General features: G+C 36.8%; 1 protein-coding gene across 1 annotated transcript in view; it reads left to right on the top strand.

Annotated features, from left to right (window-relative positions):
* LOC134744181 (uncharacterized) overlaps positions 1 to 20,999 on the top strand; it is a 143,018-nt gene extending 122,019 nt beyond the window's left edge. Inside the window, exons 2-5 of the mRNA XM_063677899.1 lie at positions 12,255 to 12,451; positions 15,966 to 16,197; positions 17,846 to 17,923; positions 19,231 to 20,999. Of these exons, the coding sequence (XP_063533969.1) occupies positions 12,255 to 12,451; positions 15,966 to 16,197; positions 17,846 to 17,923; positions 19,231 to 19,540 (817 nt within the window). The 3' untranslated portion in view covers positions 19,541 to 20,999. The remainder of the gene's footprint in view (positions 1 to 12,254; positions 12,452 to 15,965; positions 16,198 to 17,845; positions 17,924 to 19,230) is intronic.
* Positions 21,000 to 21,728: the final 729 nt, after the last annotated feature.

Genomic DNA, 21,728 nt, shown 5'->3' with positions numbered 1-21,728 from the left:
GGCGAACTTGAGGGCTTACCGCGAAAATTTCGTTATCTGTCTCTCTATTGCTCTTACAAATTGGATTGACAGAGAGCCATTTTCGATTTACGCGGGTGACGCTCTGTTTTATAAGCGCTCTGACGTTATGTTACACTACCCTAACAAAAAAACAACTTTTCCGCAAACACAAAGTATTTTCATTAAGATCTTCGATGCATGGTAAAGAATGTGCCCAAAGAAGCATAAAATGCTAACTAATTCTTCAACTAGATTTTAGCTATTGCAGATGTACATGAATATTTCACCGCTTTTATCCACCTCGTAAGAGATTTAGGCAGGCAGCCAATATGCAATGAATCAAACAATAGATAAGGTTAGATAATTATAGATATATAACAGATCACCCCCAATAGTTGTTGTAGTCAAATTACACCTAGATCTAGAATTCTAGACTCACCTCGATACAGGTAAGTAATAGGAATCTCCAGCTGGAACAGCCTTTCATTAGAAAGGCCGTTGCCGTTAAAGCCGGTGTTCGTTGAAATGGGACGTGAAAGGATCGGCGGGGCTTACCGGCCGTTCAGGACTTACAAAGGAGCTCGCTAGGCATAGATGTGAGGGAAATCGACTAACGCGGATTATCATTATGAACACTTGATGGTTGGTGATGTTAATTTTAGTCAGATTTTAGTCGAAATTTATTAAGTCGACGATAATTTTATTATCTCAGTTAGGTCAGCTAGGTAACACTTAAGTACTAATAAACATAGGTTAGGTAATTTGTGGCGTTGTTAATATAAATGAAAGCGGATATTGCAATTTTTGTAGCTTATTTGCGCTGTTGAATTTATAGGTGTATTATACTATACCTTATAAAACACTTAGTAGTTGTCATAAAAATCCTCCTTAGTATTAGTAAGAAGAGCATTCTTGCAGGAACCTACACAAATTGTAAAAAACCTAGCAATGTTCAGTCTCTTTCTCTTACGTAGAGCGCAATAATGTTATCGAACTTCGGATTGGTTTACGTTATGATGGTAATACTTTTTTTATTTTTTTTATTTTTTTATTTAGGAAACAAACAGTCACATACAGATAAGTTTAAACTTGCAGATATACAATAAGACCTATAGTTCCATTAATTATAACATACTGATATTGATAACAAGTAGAAACAGGGCTTGTTCGGCACTGCCTATAAATAGGAAGATACACAGAAGTAACAATTGGATACACAACTAATAAAGTACCTAAGTATCAAACATGCTTACAAACATACATACATACATTTTGTAACTATTTTCTTATTTGACAATTTTCAACAGAATTCCAGGAGGTACTATTATGTTACTAGCCAAAGAAAATATATTGTGTCTAATTTCGACAGCATGTGTCCGGGCGCGTTGCCGATTCCGCGAACACATCGCTTCGACAGGCACTGATAGACATCGTAATAGGCCCCCATCGTCGCTTCTAGCCGAGATAACTTGCTGGAAGAAATTACAGAACCGCGTTGTCATTTGGAAGATGTAGATAACGTGATACTGTAACAAATTAACGAGTGTTAAGAACGTATAACAACTGTAAGTGACATTCGGTAGTTGTTTCCATTAATACCGTTTACCGTAATTTCAGTATTGTTTACGGCAAAACTGATATTCCGAAATCACTAATTGTGGTTATAAGGGGTGAGACTACCCCACCACTGATGGGGTGATTTTACAACGTAAATCTTTATTAGCATAGTGTATTATGTATATTTTATATCGTTTTATTATGACAAACTTCTCCGAAGTAAGTAGGTTGAAAAAGCAATATTTTCGGGTTTTTTCTTTTTTGTATTCATTTAAACTCAAAATTATAGCAATCCTTATCAAAACCACGCACTTACTTAGTTTATTGGCTATATAAAGATATAGATATAACTTTAGCAATTAAGTATATTTTTAATTGCATTCGCTTTATTTCCCTCATGGTCAGAACCTTGTCAGAATGTTCACAAGCCAAATATCGCTAGTTCCATTTCGTGTCGGTCCTTAACCCTTAGCATCATTCCGGATTCGTCACACTAGCATCACCATAATCAAAACGTTTCATCACCACGCGTTGACGAGGCTTAGACGGAGAGCCCATTAAACTGTCAATGGCAGGGCTCATAATGGCACGCGCGGGCAATATAGCCTACATAAATCAGCTAATTAACCCTCCCAGTCCTTATTAACGACATAAATTTCACGCTCCGCAGCACACCACTCCAGATGTTATGTGGGTTTAATATGCGCTACAGACTACAGTCGATGCTTGAGGGGTGGCTGACAAGCGTTTACGATGTGAGCTAATATGCCTACTTGAGGCCTAATATACCTAATACATACAGTCAAACAAAAAAAAATCTGCAGAGATTTTGACAGCACACGCAGTGCAGGTGTTATTTTAATCGTCAAACTTTTATGAAATTATGACGTATAAATAACACTGGCACTGCGTGTGCTGTCAAAATCTACGCAGACTTTTCTTGGTCTATACCTACCACCGGATAGGTGGGCTAGCATAGCCACCAAGTGGATGCCACAAAATAAGCGCGGACGTGGTAGCAGGCGGAGATGGCGGGACGACTTAGACACCTTCACTAATAACTGGCCGGAAGAAGCTCAACCACGGGAGTCATGGAAATCAAGGGGAGAGGCCTTTGCCCAGCAGTGGGACAGTTGGGACACTAACAGGCTATTAAAAAAAAACTACCTGCCAATGAATGGGATGCTGAAAAGTGTATTTATGTCTGACCTATCTTGATACATAAAAGTGTATTTACATACATGTGGCCGTAAATACTTATTAGGGTTCCGTACCAAAAAGGTACAAAAGGAACCCTTATGGTGCGACTGTCCGTCTGTCTGTCCGTCCGTCTGTCACATCACTAAATATCTCAAGAACTACTTGAGCTATCGATTTGAAATTTGGAATAGTCATGAACAGCGCTAACCCAAATACATCGAAAGTATTTTTATTAACTATGGAAACTGACCAATATTAAAAGGGGGTATTTCAAAGTGGGGTGTCATTTGAAAGTGCTCAAATTGAACATTCCAAACCAATATTATTTTTTTATATAAAAAAAAAACCATCTGTTATCTCCGAAGTTTACCAAAAGTTATCAAATTTGTACATCATGACATTATCATTATCACAAATATTACAGGAAAAATATAATCAATTAATCACACCCCTAATACCTCTATCTTGCTACTTTTTTTAAATTATCAGAAAACATTTTCCCATTTCCTTTTCGGGTGTTTATTAAACTTGAAATTTCTATGCGATTACGATAAAAACACCTTATTTCAAATAAAACAAAAATTGGCGCGCGGACAGTAATACAGGTCGCGCAAATTAGTTAACCAATTTGCCGATAGATGGCCCTGTACACAATTATGCTTTGTAATTTGTATACTTCTGGTCAAAAGTCTTTTCTGTTTGTAGTTACATGAGATAATTGAAAGTTTGTACGGATCCCCTAGGTGCGCGAGTTAAATGAACTCGCACTTGACCGGTTTTTTTTTTTAACTTATCGATATTGAAGATTTTCGAGAATGATTTATTCAGATTTTAATAAACTATGAGAATAGATGGGTACCTAATACAAGTAATGTAAAGTGGACAGTATTGTAGCATACTTTGAAGAAAATTAACCATCGAACACAAAACGGGTGGTAGCTGATAACATATATAAATATGCCTGTTATTTTATAACTCTTGCGGCTGCAAAGATTTCAGATTAATCTTATCTCGCAAAAACACCTTAGAGCTTCAAGAAGTACCAAAGAAATAGACTTAGGCAGTAGGTAAGTATATCTACATAGAAACTATATCCCACCGCTCGAAAAATATTAAGTAGTTTCTTCTTTAATCACTCAAATAAATGACGGTTAAAATGCTTGCAAGCACAACGGGGGCTTAGATGTCTAAATCCAAAACGTCTCGCAAGCTTAAGTACTCTACAAGGTTTATCTACATGAAAGCCTTCTGTCGACGAGGCGTGACTTGTGGTCGGACCTCCAAACTCAAGTACTTATACTACACTGACTTCAACACGGTTTATGTAAACCTTCAAGACGTTACGATGTTACTTAGAGTTTCAGTGCGATCGTTGCTCTGGCTTTGCTGTTTTACCTAAGTAGTTTCTCGTGTATTTGAGGAGATTTTGCACAGGTATGATTTGGTATTTATTTTGCTAGATTGAGTTGTGGAGGGAATACATATCACTGTTTACTGACATTTATTTACATGTATTGCTTAACTTGCCCAGCAGTCATATATACATAGGTAATTTATAATTTTTGCATGCTCAATTGTGAGTAAAGTACACTGTACATCCAATTTTGTCACCATCTACATACCCACTGTATTCTGCCAAATAAATAATTTGAATTTACTTTAATATCACGCGCTTTGCACTTGGTTAATAGTACCTCTTACATCCCACAATTGAAATTTAATGTAAATACCATTTAAAGATTTTACGCAATACTACAAGACATAGAGTCCTTTTTTAACAGCTTTAAAACATATCCCCCACAAATTAGCACTCGTACGGCGGCATCTGGCAGCCGATGCGATAAGCGAGGGACATCTTACTCGCCGGTTTATGGGCCCGTAATGGCATCATCCACGCGATACGAGTCTGGCGAGATGGCTAGATCGTATCCATTTAGTTTACTCGTGTTTGATATTAAGGCTGTTTAAAGCATGAAGCCGTTAATCCTTGAACGGCAATACCTACATGACATGGAGCTGAAAAGGAGACAGAGATTACTGAAAATAGCGCCATACTTAGTTAAATTTTAACGGCTTCTCTTTGCATCCTAAAGGGGCTCTGGTACCTATGCATATTGGGTGACAATAGCCTTTTGGCTACCAAATTGCACAAGAGGAGGGCACACGTAGGTATTCACAAATGTATCGCCCTGCCTAATATGCGCACGACCCAATATAAACGCTGACTCCTTTTTAATAGTTAGTTCAAAATGGTGTATTTAATTTACCTAAATAAAAAGTAGTTCCAGATTTAGCACTGTAAAGTACACAGTATGGCAACGCTAATGGTTTTCCCGTGTTTTAGACAGTTCTGCTCACTCAGTCTACATTTTTCTTCCTTCTTTTGGCGACGACTTGCAGGCTTATTTTAGGGTCGGCTTCTAAAAGTTTCAGTCATATTTGACGAGACTGTTACTGAAACTGGCACATACCGTTTCGTATTTTAGATTATGCAAAGCACGGGCTGAAACTAAATGGATTTAAGCTACATTGAGATTGAATGAATGTTAGTGCTCTAAATCACCTATGCATACATATATAAATCGCCGTCGTTGGGTAGTTCGGTTGAATGCACAGGAGTTTATCGACCCTATCATCCGACCCCAAAGGAAGAGGGTTCTTATAATGTTAATACTTAATGGTCGGTATCGGAGCACACACTAGAAACAAAGCACGCACCTAAACTTTTATTCTGGTCACGGAAGATTTTATAACTATTGATTAATTTTGAAAGCAAAGTTTTAATAAAAGATCCCAATAGCCGACCCGCCAGCCAACTTTTATTATGTATACGTTGGCTTAAAGTTGAGTCATCAAATGAAGATGGATTGTCATAAGAAATAAAATTAATCCCATCAAGTTAGTTCATGTAATAGATCGGTACCACAAGTTTAAAAGCAATACGACTAAATGTTCTCACTGGAGAAGTTTGTTTTTATTATTTTTTGGCCAAAGAACCAGCTTAGTAAGTTATAGCAAGATGTATCTTTAGGTAGGTATCTTGAGGTCAACTTAAATTGGACATTCTTAAGCAGTAGGCAAAGGGAATAATGTCTTTGAGTATAGAGCGGACCGGCATAATGGCTGGCAGACATTTTGATAAATTGCTTTAGTACAATAACATTCATTTCTCTTGGCTCTTCTGTTTTTAATTTGACTCGTCATCGGGCTCAGTGAAGTTGCACTCTGAGTTCGAAAACAAGTTCTGTACATTTCCCCGATGGCTTTTATAATTTGAAGTTATTATAATTATAGTTGCGTAAAGTTAGTGATTTATGGTTCTGAGACTGTTATTCGTGAATATGTAACTGTAAAATGCGCCTAATTTGGATTTGGGATTGCAATACAGCATTAGTAATTTATCTTCTCATCATTTCGACTCACGAAAGTAATTACAATATAACTAGTTAGTCGTTCCCGCGGCGCAATTTTGAGTTTTAGTTATTATCTAAGGACAATAATGTGCATAGATGATCTAAGAAAGAAAGTGTATGTACCTATATAATAATCGATGCATTTCAGAGCCATAATAATACGAAACTGCAGAGCAATACCGAAACTCATGATCGAACCAATTTGATTATACTTGGTACATATAATTATGTTGAAGTACAGAATAATACAGACAAATTAAACAAAGACCATACAGGATACGACTTGTTAAAAGTGGTCATTAGATTAAAAAGATATTTATAACACACTAGCAATATATCCAAGTAGTATTTAAATCTTTTCCCCTCACTAGCTCGGAAAGTTGTCTTTTATCCTTTAAAACAAGCAGGGAAAAACGCATTTTATCCACTAGTGGGGAAAGTAATTTGACCTTGGATGGAGCGTGTTTAAGTAGCTTGACAGATAACAAAACGTAAAACGCTCATAATAATGATTCGTTTGATATTAATTATCATTAAACAAATGGTTTGAGAATCTAATAAAAAATACCAAATTTAGCTTTATTTAATGATTTTATGTCATAAACCTTACAGTTCCATAAGAAACGTTTGTTTTTTAATAATGATGTTAAATATAATTCTGAACGCACAAGTTGAGTCGATGCAATTTCAAAACGCATCATTGAGCATTGCATCATTTCATACGTCAGAAATGTCAACATTGTCAACAAAATTTTTACTTAAAAACTTCTCACGTAAAAATACAGAATTTCCAGAGTTTTTTGTTATAATATCGTAAAAAAATGAGTGATTTCAGTGATGAAGATGATCTAACGCCTGTGGATGTTGCACTTTCCTCGCTATAGTGAGGTGAAAAGTTTTGTGTTACACACGGGTGCAAATGTATTTTACTTCTCGTGTGTTGAAACACTTGCTACGCTCAGGATTCTATTTTAGAACCACTCGCTTCGCTCGTGGTTCAACTATAGAATCCTTTCGCTTGCTCGTGTTTCAATTCCACACTCGCGGGTAAAATACAACTTTGCACCCTTGTATAACAAATAACTATTTTACGAGCCGGTCGCTTGTCGCATGCAGAAATGAAACATTGATGTCATAGAAATTATTCCAAAAGGAGACTCGTCTCATGTTTCCTGACATGAAATCGTTTTAGCTTTAGAGCAAATTACGAACAGACTACACCCGACTAGATCCCTTATTATAAAGCATAAAGACTCATTCATCCGTGTTATGTTATGTTATAACAAGCTATGGACGCAGAAAATATCACCAGAACTTAGTTTCAGGAGCGGCATATATACAATATGAGAGACGTACGCGAAAGAAAAAGTTTTTTGTAAAAGCCTATTCGAAGTATAAAAATTTATAATAATATGAATAGCGCTCCTGCAGACGCTTGTGATCTCACTTAGGTATCACTCTAGACACAAATTTTACTCGTCACTTTTTAATAGTTCCATAAAGAAGTTTTAAAAAGCCATGTCATGCGCGGGGGCGAATTGCGGCATTCGATGTTAATATTGCTTATACAAGGTGGCAAAAAAACTGCATTCCCGTTGCCAGGGAGATTTTGGGATTGTACTGAGCAACTTTTACTATGGGACCAACCCCGATATCGCGAAAAAAAATTTACCTTCCTGTAGAAAATGGACCTGCCAAATGTATGAAACAGCCAACTTTATTTTTGCCACCGTGTATACAGCTAGTTTCATACACTCCATCTAATGGTAAACAGTGATCAATGAAATCACGTTATCTACGTAGTTACGTTGATGGGGTGAATGTGAATTTTACATTTTATGTTACTGCATGAATGCTCGTCTAATTCCTGGCTTGCAAGAGCAAATCATCATTGGTATAATAGCGTTTTAGTCGAGACGTAAGCTTCATATCGTGTGGAAACACGGCTAGAGATGTGCTGAGGGAACATTTTTGATCCCGGGACTTTCCCTTGCTGACTTTTAGACTGGAAACTTTAGAAACGACAATATGGAAACATCTGATATGTTTTCTGATTCTATGTTTTTATTTTTTGATTGAGGTGGTAGGTACTCGATGTTTTTGTGAGATTAAAACATGGAAAATATACCTATATGATATTTTTATATGACATATTTATTTATGATAAGTAAGTGGGTCAAAATTCTTTTCGTTGTCTCGTTTCTGACCACTCTGTCACGCTTGTATTTTTGTCTTTTATCAAATAAATAAACAAACCGGACAATTGCGAGTCGGACCCGCCTACCGAGGGTTCCGTACTTTTTAGTATTTGTTGTTATAGCGGCAACAGAAATACATCATCTGTGAAAATTTTTAACTGTCTAGCTATCACGGCACGGTTGATGAGATACAGCCTGGTGATAGACAGACGGACAGAGGAGTCTTAGTAATAGGGTCCCGTTTTTACCCTTTGGGTACGGAACCCTAAAAACGTCGAGTGCTATTGCATGTCTTTCTAGCTGTATATTATAATTCCACGAGAAAAATTAAAAACTAAATTTCACCCCATACAAAAAGTTCCACTTTGTCACATTTTTTGGGGACAAACAACAAGACAACGAAAAGAATTTTGACCCCGTATACCTAATTTGAATAAATGCATTCTTGCAAAATACCTTTTGTTTGCTTATTTTTTCATATCATATCACTTGTATAAGATAATTATGTAATTTGTTGTTGTGTAAGTGTTTATTGCCGTGGAAGTATTATCTAATTGATATATATCTGGGAATACAAAAGATTTTCGTTTTTACTAACTTACCTTCTTGCATTAAATATTATCATGTTAGTTACAAATAGTAATTTGTCAGGTTTTACCTCTTTAACCCTTAAATGTATGTTTTTTTTTCTTTTTGCCCGAAATTAATATATGTGTTACGTAATTGTTTGCTGATTATGGGAAAAATTGTAAAAAAATTATAACATCGATTTTCACTGCGAAATCAGTGTTAGAAGTTGCATACGCTAAATCATATTTATGTAAATATATAATTTTCAGTAAAACATATATGAAAAATGTTACTGCCATCAAAAAGGTACAGTATTTGTGATATATATGATAAAGTTTTTAAATATAAAATAATTACAAACCCCGAAAAAAAGTTCAATATCACATAGTATGTGATATTGAACGTTTTTGATATGTGACACATACTAAAAATCATCAACTTCTGGATTTATAAATTAAAATACTGCGTAAATTTAAGGGGCTACCTAAGGTTTTCATCGATTTTTGACAAGTGTTGAATCGTATCTCCTACTTTTGCACTACATATAGAATTATAAGACAAGCGGCTATCGGTTCTTCAATCTTTTATCTCCATTTTTGTCTACCGGATTGTGAAAAAAATGAATACTTATTTATTTATGACTGTTTTAAACTTTGTCTAAAAAACACTTTTTTCGTATCTCGATTGCTGTGAAAGATCTTACTTATACGAAATCTACATATTTAGGTTCGTCTTAGACGTCTCTAAAAATTTGTCTACGATTTTAATTTTAAACTAATTAACACAAAAGTTATGGCCAGAAAACCAGTTTTTTGGCCTAAAATTGTTCAACTTTGATGCCAAATATTTCGAAAACAATGAACTTTGAAGTAAATATGGGATACTATATTGCTAAAATCCGTTGCTGTTAATATGATAAGCTACAAAAAACATTAGAAAACTAAGGGATTCAAATCGAAGGTCATTGGGGCAAGGGATCCCCTTAAGTAAAAAACCGGAAAACGGATTAGTTTTACTATTGAAATAATATATAGGAACAAATTGATTTTATCTAATTATATATAAAATGAGATGTTTTTGTTGTGTATGCTGCATCCTACACTATGAATTTTAAGGGTTAAAATAGGATATTTTAAAATCCTGAACATCCCTTGACTCAGGAATATTCCTGGGAATGTAACACCACTAAAAGCGGCACCTCCGCCATACATAATGCAGAACGATTTAGTCAAGCGATTCTGTTTCACCTTAACTATTCAATTTGTGGTCCTGACGGAAGTCTGTTTATATAACCGGAGATATTATTTTCATTAAGTAACCAAATATCTGGGCGACCGAGCATGCTCGGGACGGGACCAATGCATTAAATTATTCTAATTAAGTGTTTGCTTTCTCCGACCCTTTTGCATTTTTCAATTCAATTTATGTATATCGACGGTCTAAGAATTTACACTATTTTGATAACTCCCATTTATCCATAATTAGGTATTAGGTACATTAATTACCTACTCGGCAAAGCTACTAAGATTTAATCAACCTGGGTTATTAGAGCCAACCTACTCGTATTAAGTGTCAAGTGAAGTGATAAAGTTACGCTTATTGCACTTGAAGCATAAGGACTCTTCTGTGGTGGAAAGCCACATATTTGCCTGAAATATCCTTTGGTGTGGTGTGGTATTGCAGAATCAGACTGCTTCTCAACATATCTCATTTTTAAATCATTTAAAAATGCACTTACTTTTTAAGAATGCAACGCTTCTTTTTCGATTAAACACATTAAGAAAATATAAGAGCTATCTAAAGTGAGCAATTAAAACGTATTTTCAGATTGTTTGCGAACAAAGCGTGAACTGCTTTGAACAAAGTTAGGGCAAATAATACTGTTGATTTGAATACGAACAAGGTAGTTGGTAATGTTCGATGCAATTAACATAATCACGGACGGATGACTGTAGCCTTATTCGAAAATGTGCGTTTGATCAAAATTAATGAAACAAATTGGACGTGCGCGGTTGCTCACTCAACCGAAGGGCAATGTTAATATGTATGCATGCGACATGCAGTGATTTTAAAAGACAAATTGGCATTACAGTGGTTCTGAATATCACGTTTCTGAATAAGCTCAGTTCTAGTAAGTAACACAGGCTCAGTGCCAGTATCTGTTGCCGCAATCAATATGTGATAATATTATTTGGAGAGCGTTGAACTGGTAACGTAATAAATTCGTCGTAACGCGGATCATTATTGTAACTGTGGAATGTATTATAAGCATTAATACATTTAATTAAACATAAACATTCACTGTGCAAATATTTGGGATTTCATTATAAATCATCGCAAAACGAAATACTTAAATGAGGTTTCTAATACCGTTACGACGCATTAATAAAAGTACCTATACCTCTACTTATACTTAACCTTTTCGCCACTATTGCCTTGATATAAAATGAGTACATTTCGTGTCCTACACGCCACGACTTGATATGTTGTACGGGTTGTTAACGTGCAATTTGTGACTTGGCGTCTTGGCGTTGACTTACGTGACTTATTTCATAGACGTGGCGGCGGAAAAGTTAAACAATATCTAGATTATAATTAGCTAAAAGGGTCCCAATTATCACAGCTCCATAATATTTAAAGCTATAATGCTATAAATAAATGTTTGTATTACGTACTAAATGTCAAAAAAGCGAGACCTCAATTATGGTGCCCAGCAGCTGTAAATCTCTGAATCGGGTTTATTATGATCACAAATTACACTACTTCCTCTTCGTTTTGCACTTTTCTGCTCCACGGCTTTGTATAACGGCGTCCATTCGAGCGTTAAATTATAATAATCCAATCCACTGACAAAGCTTTTGCACTTAAAAATCTTGATTTGAACTTTTTTACCTGCTTGCTGTTATCAGTGAAATTATTATGTTCATAATTAGTATTACTTAAATGGGTCTTACAAGCTTTAATTTAGACCAATATGTAATGTTGCTTGTTATTAACTCATTGATTCATAATTAGTGAAAATTATATAAACTTATATACGTAAAATTAATGATAATGCACACTGAGTCGAAAGATGGCATTCTGTAGTAGAAAGGAACATAGGTATAAATGGAAATCAGTGTATCAGTGATTGACACAATTAAAGGATATTTTATTATATTAAAATATAACATAAATGCCTCAGGTTTCTCGCCTGCCTTAATAATATAATTGTCATCTGTAATCCTGATACCCTGCAACACAAGTAACAAACAGGCAGATTATTGTTTATTAGAATTAGCTTGTCAAGCATTAAAACGTTTTTTTTTTGTTCCAGATCGGGCAGAGGCGCAGCCTACGCATGTTCTGAAGGCGAAGGCAACGCTCCCAAGTCGTGCTGCGGCCGTCCCCCTCTCCGGCTATGCGTGCTCTTCCTCGGCGTCGTCGGCGCATGCTTGGTCGCCGCCGGCGCGGTACTCGGCGCCCTGAGGCCACATCCTAAAGCGCCGCTCACATTACTACTGCTAATGATAGGTGAGATATAGGTAGTTATACTAGGACAAACTACACTATAAGGCGATTGTAGTAGTGCCGTCCCCTCTCCGGCTAAAGTGCCGCTCACATTACTACTACTACTAATGATAGGTAAGATATAGGTAGCTATACTAGGATTACTAGGACAAACTGTTGTCGGAGTGTTTTAAATCGACACGAGTTGCGAATTACCTATTTGCACGTGTATCGTACAACGTTTTACAGTACATATGGCCCTTTAAGTACATATGGTACTACTTTCTCGCACTAGTGCGTAAAAGAGCACTTTTCGTGCATATGTCGAAAGTTTAAAGGGCCATATGTACTGTAATAACTATTTATGCAACAAGTGCAGAAAGTGTATGAATTCCGACTAGTGGAATTTTATTCACGAGCGAGCAAAGCGAGCGAGTGTATAAAGGAACACGAGTCGGAAATCATCTTTACGCACGTGTATTATACAATGTTTTACTATGCATTGTGCGAGTAAATAAAAAAAACATATCATGGCAAATAAGTTTAATTATTAAAACGAGTGTTTTAAATCGACACGAGTTGCGAATTACCTATTCGCACGTGTATCGTACAACGCGTTTTACAGTACATATGGCCCTTTAAACTTTCGACATATGCACGAAAAGTGCTCTTTACGCACTAATGCGAGAAAGTAGCACCGTATGTACTGTAAAAAAAATTGAACGCACTTTTCGAGCACATGCATTGTATAAACGTTGTACGATACACGTGCGAATAGGTAATTCGCAACTCGTGTCGATTTAAAACTCCCTGTGGTTGTGTGTTAATTTATCGCCACTCGTTTCGAATTTCCTCTTTTCCGCACTTGTATCGTAAATAACTATTTTTGTTTGTTATGCATGCAAGTATGAAAAATAAACGACATTTTTACACAGGGTGTTTATACTTTTGCGACTAAGATATTTTTTCGTGATACCATTTATAAAAGACCGGTACAGTAAATCGTCACTGAATGTGAATAGGTATTACATATAGGCGCTTTTTTCCTTGACCGTTTACAGTGAACTACAATAAGGTTTACAGTACATATGGTGCTACTTTCTCGCACTAGTGCGTAAAAGAGCACTTTTCGTGCATATGTCGAAAATTTAAAGGGCCATATGTACTGTAAAACGTTGTACGATACACGTGCGAAAAGGTAATTCACAACTCGTGTCGATTTAAAACACTCCCTGCGGTCGTGTTTTAATTTATCGCCACTCGTTTCGAATTTCCTCTTTTCCGCACTTGTATCGTAAATAACTATTCCATTCTTTTACCTTATTGCAAAGCAATCACGTGAAAAATGAATACACCTAGGCGCTAGTGCATACTAATAGTTTTTATTAGGAGCACTATGCACTAGCGACCCGACCCGGCTTCGCACGGGTAGTTCAATTAATTTACACAAAATCTTTACAAGTTATACATATAAACCTTCCTCTTAAATCACTCTATCTATTAAAAAAAACCGCATCAAAATCCGTTGCGTAGTTTTAAAGATCTAAGCATACATAGGGACAAATGAACGGACAGACAGCGGAAAGCGACTTTGTTTTATACTATGTAGTGATATGCATGTGTGCCACGCACACATACGTAAAGGTTAGTATATCAAAAATCCGTTAGAGGCATTTGTGTCGACGTATTTTGACATTTACTCGCGAGTTGGCTCTTTTACTATACATATATTATTTATACTCTTTGGCCGCGGTTACCTAGCCTAGTCAAGCAGATCAGAATGCAGGTCGCCGTCGTGTGCCGCTTATATGCGTGGTCTGACCTGGTCTGGCCAATGAATCGTTAAATTCGTGTAATAAAAGCAAGAGCTAAATGTGTTGCACATACATAATTCCGTCAGTTTCAATTAACCAGCAAATGCAGCCTCATCATATGAGTGACAGTAAAATGCTTACAGATAATAGTAAAAGAGGTATAAAACATTAACTCAATTTGATCTGACACAAGGAAACCGATACCGACCGAAAACTTTTCTGTGGCGAAATAAAATTGCCTATTTAAATAAAGCTCTTTATACTCTTTGATCATTCAACAGTTCGCAACTCGTTTCACGCTTAACTAAGCCGGACTAGACTTTTTTTATTTTATCGGCGATTAAAACCCAGTTATCCGGTCCGATGGGCGGCGAATAAAACGAAAGTAGGTGACAAACCGAGTGACGGTACAATTTTACGTACTTTAAAAACGCGTCCCGTGTTCTAATATTCATAAATTCGCCCAAATGGCTTTACAGCTACGTAAAATATGGCCGTAATTAACCGTGAAACAATCTGGAAGCTCATCGGGTATTCGCCATGCATATGACAATAACAAGTCTGGCCGAAATCTCATTACATCATTCACAAAGTCGCGTCCGCCCTTCAGCGGGCGAAGTTTTCAATTAAACTTCAAATGAGTTTTGGAGCGGAATTAATTGGATTTTCATTAGCGTTAGGGACAAATGATGTTGTTGTTACAGGCAAGCGATCTATTGTTGCGTCGACGGGGCAATTTGTACGTGTCAGTCAGTTGCGAACTCCACGCATCCATCCGGCGCGACGCGCCGATTACGCCGCGGATATTATACGTACACCCAACCACGTTTACCTAACCTCAAAAGTTGCCTTTAATACTTGTCTTAAGATACACAATTCTAAAACAACGCGCTCACCGTACGACCGGGGATCATGGAGAGACATATTGCTCGTGAGCATGAGCAAAAGCAATTAAGAACAGTTGCTAAAGTTACGGCAGTTGTTATTCTATGTCAAATTAGTTTGTAATTATTGCGATACGGCACTAATTATTATTTTAACACGCACGTGAGGGAAGCATTTTCTTTAATTATTTACCTCGTATAGCTTAGGCTTAACACGATAGAAAATTAAAGTGCAATTAATGCTCTATTTCTGTTGACTTCTTTTTCACTATATTTTATGACTATTGACTATTGAGGATCATCCTAAACTGCCTTACATTTCCTTTTTTTTTATCACTTTAATGCTCTATTTCTGTTGACTTCTTTTTCACTATATTTTATGACTATTGACTATTGAGGATCATCCTAAACTGCCTTACATTTCCTTTTTTTTTTAAATCACTTAATGTCATAACATCCCCGTTTTTTTTATTAACACCGGCAATGGGGTCGATTTTCTATCTACTCTCAATTACTTAAATTATTTTAATTATTTTGTGAAATGTTTGTTGTGTTACGGCGTTAGCCGCGAATGCTGAAGACGCCGATTCCAAACGGGCCTCAGACATTGGAGGCTTTAGTCAGTTAAATTTTCTTTTGTATGTATATGACATATATTTTAGTTAGTTCCAATGTGTCTAACATATTTATCATTTATTTATTGTATTGTCATGTACATAATAGGTGTTACATAATATAAAATCAGATCATGACACCCTGTAAGGGCACACAATAGTAATATTATTCTAGGCTAATTACATTTACTTATTAGTAATCAATTATTATTTGTATACATTCCAGGTATAGGAGTCGTGCTAGTAACGGCAGCCGGGCTAGCATGGCGGCTAGGCGCGCGCGACGCGCCGTGTGCGCTCCTCGGGCTGCGCCGCACCTCGTGCAGAAGGCTCGTGCCCAGGTTACCGCCGAGCTACGCTCGACCGCACCACCCGTACGCGGCCATGCTGTATCCAGAGTTCCACTATAGGCCGCCCCCGCCGACGTATCAGGCATCTATGCAAGAGTATAGACTCAGGTACATTATATCATATTTTTTGGGGTTATTTTATTTAGTTAATCACCAGCCTGACCTTACCTTACCTTATATCTATCACAGCGCCTTGCCAAAGCAAAAAAATAACTAGTAGCTCAGTTGCTTATTTTATTATACTTACGTTTACAATAGACATAAAATGGCTTCCATTTAAGTTAAGCACTAAATTAAAAAGTGCCACCCCGCTGTTGCTGAGGTCGAGCTAAGTCAGTAGAATTGTGAAGCAATTGCGTCACAGCGGAAGGTCTTGCCTCTTGCTGCAGACAGAGCTCATACATAAATGTTTAGTTATTTATTCTGTTGTGATTATTAAAACGTTTCTGGGGAGTCATACTCGAAAAACAACAAACTCACTGCTATTTTTTCATTGTATAAATATTTTTACGGTTTTTCCACTGGCGATGCATCCGGTTGCGATGCCAGAGCAATAACCACCTTCAGTATCCTGAAAGTGTATAATCATGGCCCAATCAGAGGGCCTACCGCGAAAAACATAAATCGAAATTTCTGCCTCTATCGCTCTTTCATATTAGTACGATGATCCCTCAGGGATGATGTCCAAATGCTTTGCTACGCAAAATATATGTACGAGTATTGTTAAAAGTAAGACAAATTTGGTTTGTTGGTTTCAAAATGGTCATAAAAACAGCTTAGTTAATAGATTTTTAAGAATGTTTATACTTGACTACCAATAATCCTCTCTGGGGCCCATTTGATTCCTCGAACGATATTAGACTAATATTATTAGTCCACGAACTGTCAAATCGTATGGGTTGCCATGACAATACACCAATAATATTAAACTATTATCGTTCGAGAAATGGGCCCCTTGCTTACTACTTGATTAAACCCCGCGTATCAAAGCAAACTTGTTTTATGGTACTTTAGGCCAAATATTATTTAAATAGGTTCAGCGGTTATTGATTCCCCATACAAATTTCCACCCCACTTTTCACACCCTTAAAATATGATTTTGGTTATAAAAACTATCCTATGTACTGTCCCGGGACTCAAACCATCTTTATACCAAATTTCAACGAAATCGCTTCTGCGGTTTAAGCGTAAAGAGGAGTTTTAGAAAAAAACATTTTTATTTTTTATTTTTTTTTAACTTAGGAATGGTGTCAATGTTGATACCATAAATGAATTCAGCACCCCCGATTTATACGAAAACGACCCCAAACCCGGCCTAGCAGCTTCACTGATGTAGATAATCAAGATAAAAATGAGAGCCTTAAATAAACCTTCAGTAGCGGATATCTCAAAAACTATACAAGATATCGAAAAACTTGACGGAATAAAACTTGTAACAAATTAAATCTCTTTTCATTTTGTATAAGTGGCCAAGTCGCTCAGACGCATAGTTTCCGAGATATAATCGAAAAACCGAAAAATGTAACCTTAAAACCCCCCCTCTCCCCGCACCAGGGTTATGGCCGGAGACTTTTGATATGTTCACCTCCTAACTAGTCCAGACAAAGCTACGAATTTAAAAATTGTGTTCCAAGCATTTCCCTCTATACCTTTTTTTGGGCATTTATTTCCTGGCCTATTACCAACCTGCGCTCTCGTGAATTCTGTGGGATTGTTGACATGTGTTTTATTTATTTATCATTATTGATTGTTTCAGGTTACTTCTCTTGGACAGAAGTGCGCCCGTGGTGTCGCCGCCCCCCACGTACAGATCAAATTCAGCTAGTCTAGTCAGGTAACTACACAACTATGCATACCTAATCAATTCATAACCAACATCTTTGTTATTTGCTATCTATTTGCTCCTAAATAACACGCCCCGCACTAACACATCGATATTGTCAATACTGCACGTCATACGTTCAGTTGTTTTCTGAGACGACCATCAAGCATCCGTTTAAGGTCTAACCCCCTTATTCATAAAACTTTACGGGCCTGATTTAGTTAAATTATGTTTTATCCCTTTCTTACAAATACATTAGTCAAAATGACAGATAACGACAAACGATTCATAGCTAATTCGATAATAGCCAGTAACGCGTTTATGAATAACGCGATAAATGGATGTCTATGTGATCTATGCGACGCAAGCAAAGCATTACTGCATATAATCCATGTAAGATTTGGTTTAGTAGCAGAAAACTTTTCAATTCTATTTTCCGATAGCCGCTCTTATATAGAAAGCGGGAAAAGTATGCGTGCTTGGGTGGTAAGTTGTTTGTTCCACTCGCGGTGGAGACCACTGGGTGCTGGTGCTCGGAGGCACGGTCCTTCTTTAGGGAGCTCAGGAGTCGCTTGCGGGAGAGGGGTCTTGATCCCCGCAAATAAAAGGTTATCTATTGCGATTTAACGCGGAAATGCAGCGAGCGTGTTGGGAACTTTTGCGCCTGGAATGACTGTGGTGGGTTATTTGATTAGTTGTTATTGGTTTGGTTATTTGGTATTTTATATTATGGTGTTTTTTTTATGATCATGATGACTGTTTTTTTTCTTTAGTATTTGATGTATGATTTTGTAATGTAGTAATAGTTTGTGTTAAGTGATGGAATTGAATTGAATTGATTGTATGTAGGTAGTAGTTTTTAAGGTACTTATTTAATTATTTTTGGGCATGTTTAAATTATGGATGTATTTATTTTCCGATTAGGCCGAATCTGATTTGACAATTTGTTATGGTTTTGATCTCGTGTTGATATTTCATCTTGGTGATTGGTGCGCATCTCAATCTCATGCTCGATTTTCATTGCATTTCATGTGCACCATTCAGCGTGAGCGATCTTCAAGGTCGTATCAAAACAAAATCAAAACTGTAACAAATTGTTAAATCATAATCGAACTCACTGCGAAGTGGATACTACGCCGTTGAAAATTGTTCATAGCGCAGCATGACATGTTATTCTCCCTTTTAGCCATATATTCACAGTTAAACTTTCAGATAATGGTCTGAACAAAACAGTTATCTAAATATTGTGGAATTCTGGAGCCTTAAGACGCTCACCTATTTTATGCATTACCTAACTAACTAGGTTCTTTTCCTTGCAGAGGGTCCACTGGTGCCGCGTGGTGCGGCTCCGAGTACAGCGGGCCGCCCTCGTACCGCGCGCCCCGCGCCGACCCCCCCGTCACAACTGACGTCCTTCCTCTCTCCCCGCACGACCTCAAGTACGCCGAAGACGCCCTAGAACTACCCAAAACCGAGCAAGAAAAAGACCGCGACGAACATCTGGTCACCATAGTACACACGGACGCGCAGCCGGTGATCGTCACTGTGTCGGGATCGACAGCTCTCAACGACACGCACATGTCGCACATGCAACCGCCAACCGAAATCGATATATTGGCACATTTATAACGAACCACATTGTTAGTACGTGTCGCGTGTGCTCCGATGTGAACAAAGTGGACATAAAGCGAAAAGTGATTATTGTACCTCTGTGTACATTTTCTGTTTTGTAATTTTAAGCAAATCAGAGTCTAGGCTACGTTTGAAAAGCTTTATCTAGTTTGAAATGGTTTTGTATTTTGAATTACCTAACAAATACATTTTGCGTTTGAAACGTAGTTGGGCCGACTATACTTACGAGTGGAAACGTTGCCAGACTTATTTTGTGTTTGTTATCTTATCAAAGTTGGAGGAAATTTTACAATAAACCATGGATATTAAACAGCATGATAAGCTAACCAATATAATAGGCGTGTTTGATAACATTAAACAAACAGTCCCCTGCACCGATAAGTCTGGTAGTTTGCATTCTACCTATAATGATTTCACGTACCTTTATGTAGATAAGTTTTGTGTAAATATTTTAAAAGTACGACGAATGTCTGTTTAGTTTAATTAAGGTAAATTTATTACCTCAAGGATCATTTTTCAATCTCAAGTGAAGGAGCTATATCATATAATTGCCTGCCTGGAGATTGAAAAATCAACCTTAAACCATGTGCCGTGTAAATAAAATGATAGATACAAATAATTAGAGCTAATTGTTCAAACAAAGATCAATTAATTATTTAAACCAAATCCTTTGCTGTAATGTACAAGATTGAATACAGTGTTGTTTTATAATCGTGCCAATGGTTTTCCTACGTTTATTGTAAATATGTATGAACAAATAATTTATAATCCAGATCTCGACTAACTTAGCCAAATGAGTAACATATTGTTTTTGAATGTGATTTAGGTAATCTTATCTTTTCTTACTCGTTATTTCCCGGTTGCATGCTTAAGAGGAGGGACGATCGATTCTCCATACAATCGTAGTCCTCACTTTCCTCCCTGGATATTGATATTACGGAAAATATTTTTACACGTATGTATTTTAATCATAGCTATGACCGACCGTTTGATTTTTTTCGATTTTTACTTTACTATAGGAGCTTTTAAAAATTTGTATGAAACCTGTTTTGGGCTCCTAACTCCTTTTGTAAAGCTCGACCGAGCGCGAGATAACGCGCGCGCTACTAGATCGACGGAAGCAATATGTTACTACATTGGTTGCGACAATGAGTTCGTATTAAAATATGTACCTATCATCCCAAACATAATGTAACATTTTATTTTATATGGTTTTTGAACGCCTTTATTTCTTTAAATTTGAAAAAGACTCAAAATTGCTACTAGATACCAGTAAAGATTTATTTTAAGTAGGTATTGACCTATACCATTAATTTTATTATTTAATCAATCACTGTACCTACTGTTACTGTTAAAAAATGTAACGTAATAAATAAATAATTATTGTATCGTTAGGATGTTGTACATAAAGTTATTTGTATTATAAGAAATAAATAAAGATCTTTAGTGAATGAAACGGTATTTTATTATCCATTGAAAATGTACATTACACTTAATCAGATTCGCCTCGAATTCCTTTTTGAGATAATCCAGTCTCGCGTATATTTGTTTTTCCGGCATACGTAGTTAAAACGTAAACAAAAACTGTGGTTGTTACTAAAGGGTGAATTCCGTACAAATTTGTTCCGTTCTAAATGTAAATCGAAGCGAGCGCCGGAACAATGGTCCTGTGTAATTATATTGTAAAGCAATTTTGTCGCGACGAGCCACGCCACGCCAGCAAAATGAAAATCGGACCAGATTAATAAAACGCCCGGCACAATGAGAACGTAATAAAGCAAGAATTATGAATGAATAAAATTTCGTAATATGTCTCGATATTACCCGGGATGTTTGACTCCCCCTGCCAAGTAGAATTATACCGTTATAATTTATCTGACGACAAAGGGAGTAGTTTGAAAATAATGTACCTACGTTCTATCATAAAACAAAGTTGACCAAAGCCGGCTCCCTTCCACTACGTTCTCGGCGGCCTGGTGTATATTCCTATTGCTTGAGAAGTGTTGGAGAGCCGAACTTCTGCACTCAAGATCCGTAATAACCGCAAGTAGTGGTTCTCCTTATCCAAGCCCGCATCCTCAAAGCCTAATTACAAAACGTAATATGTTCAGTTTCGGGGGAACTGGTATTAGTTTTACTTCGAGAATGTTAAAAGTCGTTCTTTGCTAGCACTTACACAAAGTAT

This window comes from Cydia strobilella, chromosome 9, assembly GCF_947568885.1.
Source record: "Cydia strobilella chromosome 9, ilCydStro3.1, whole genome shotgun sequence".
NCBI lineage: Eukaryota > Metazoa > Arthropoda > Insecta > Lepidoptera > Tortricidae > Cydia > Cydia strobilella.
This window is presented reverse-complemented; position numbering and strand designations above follow the sequence as displayed.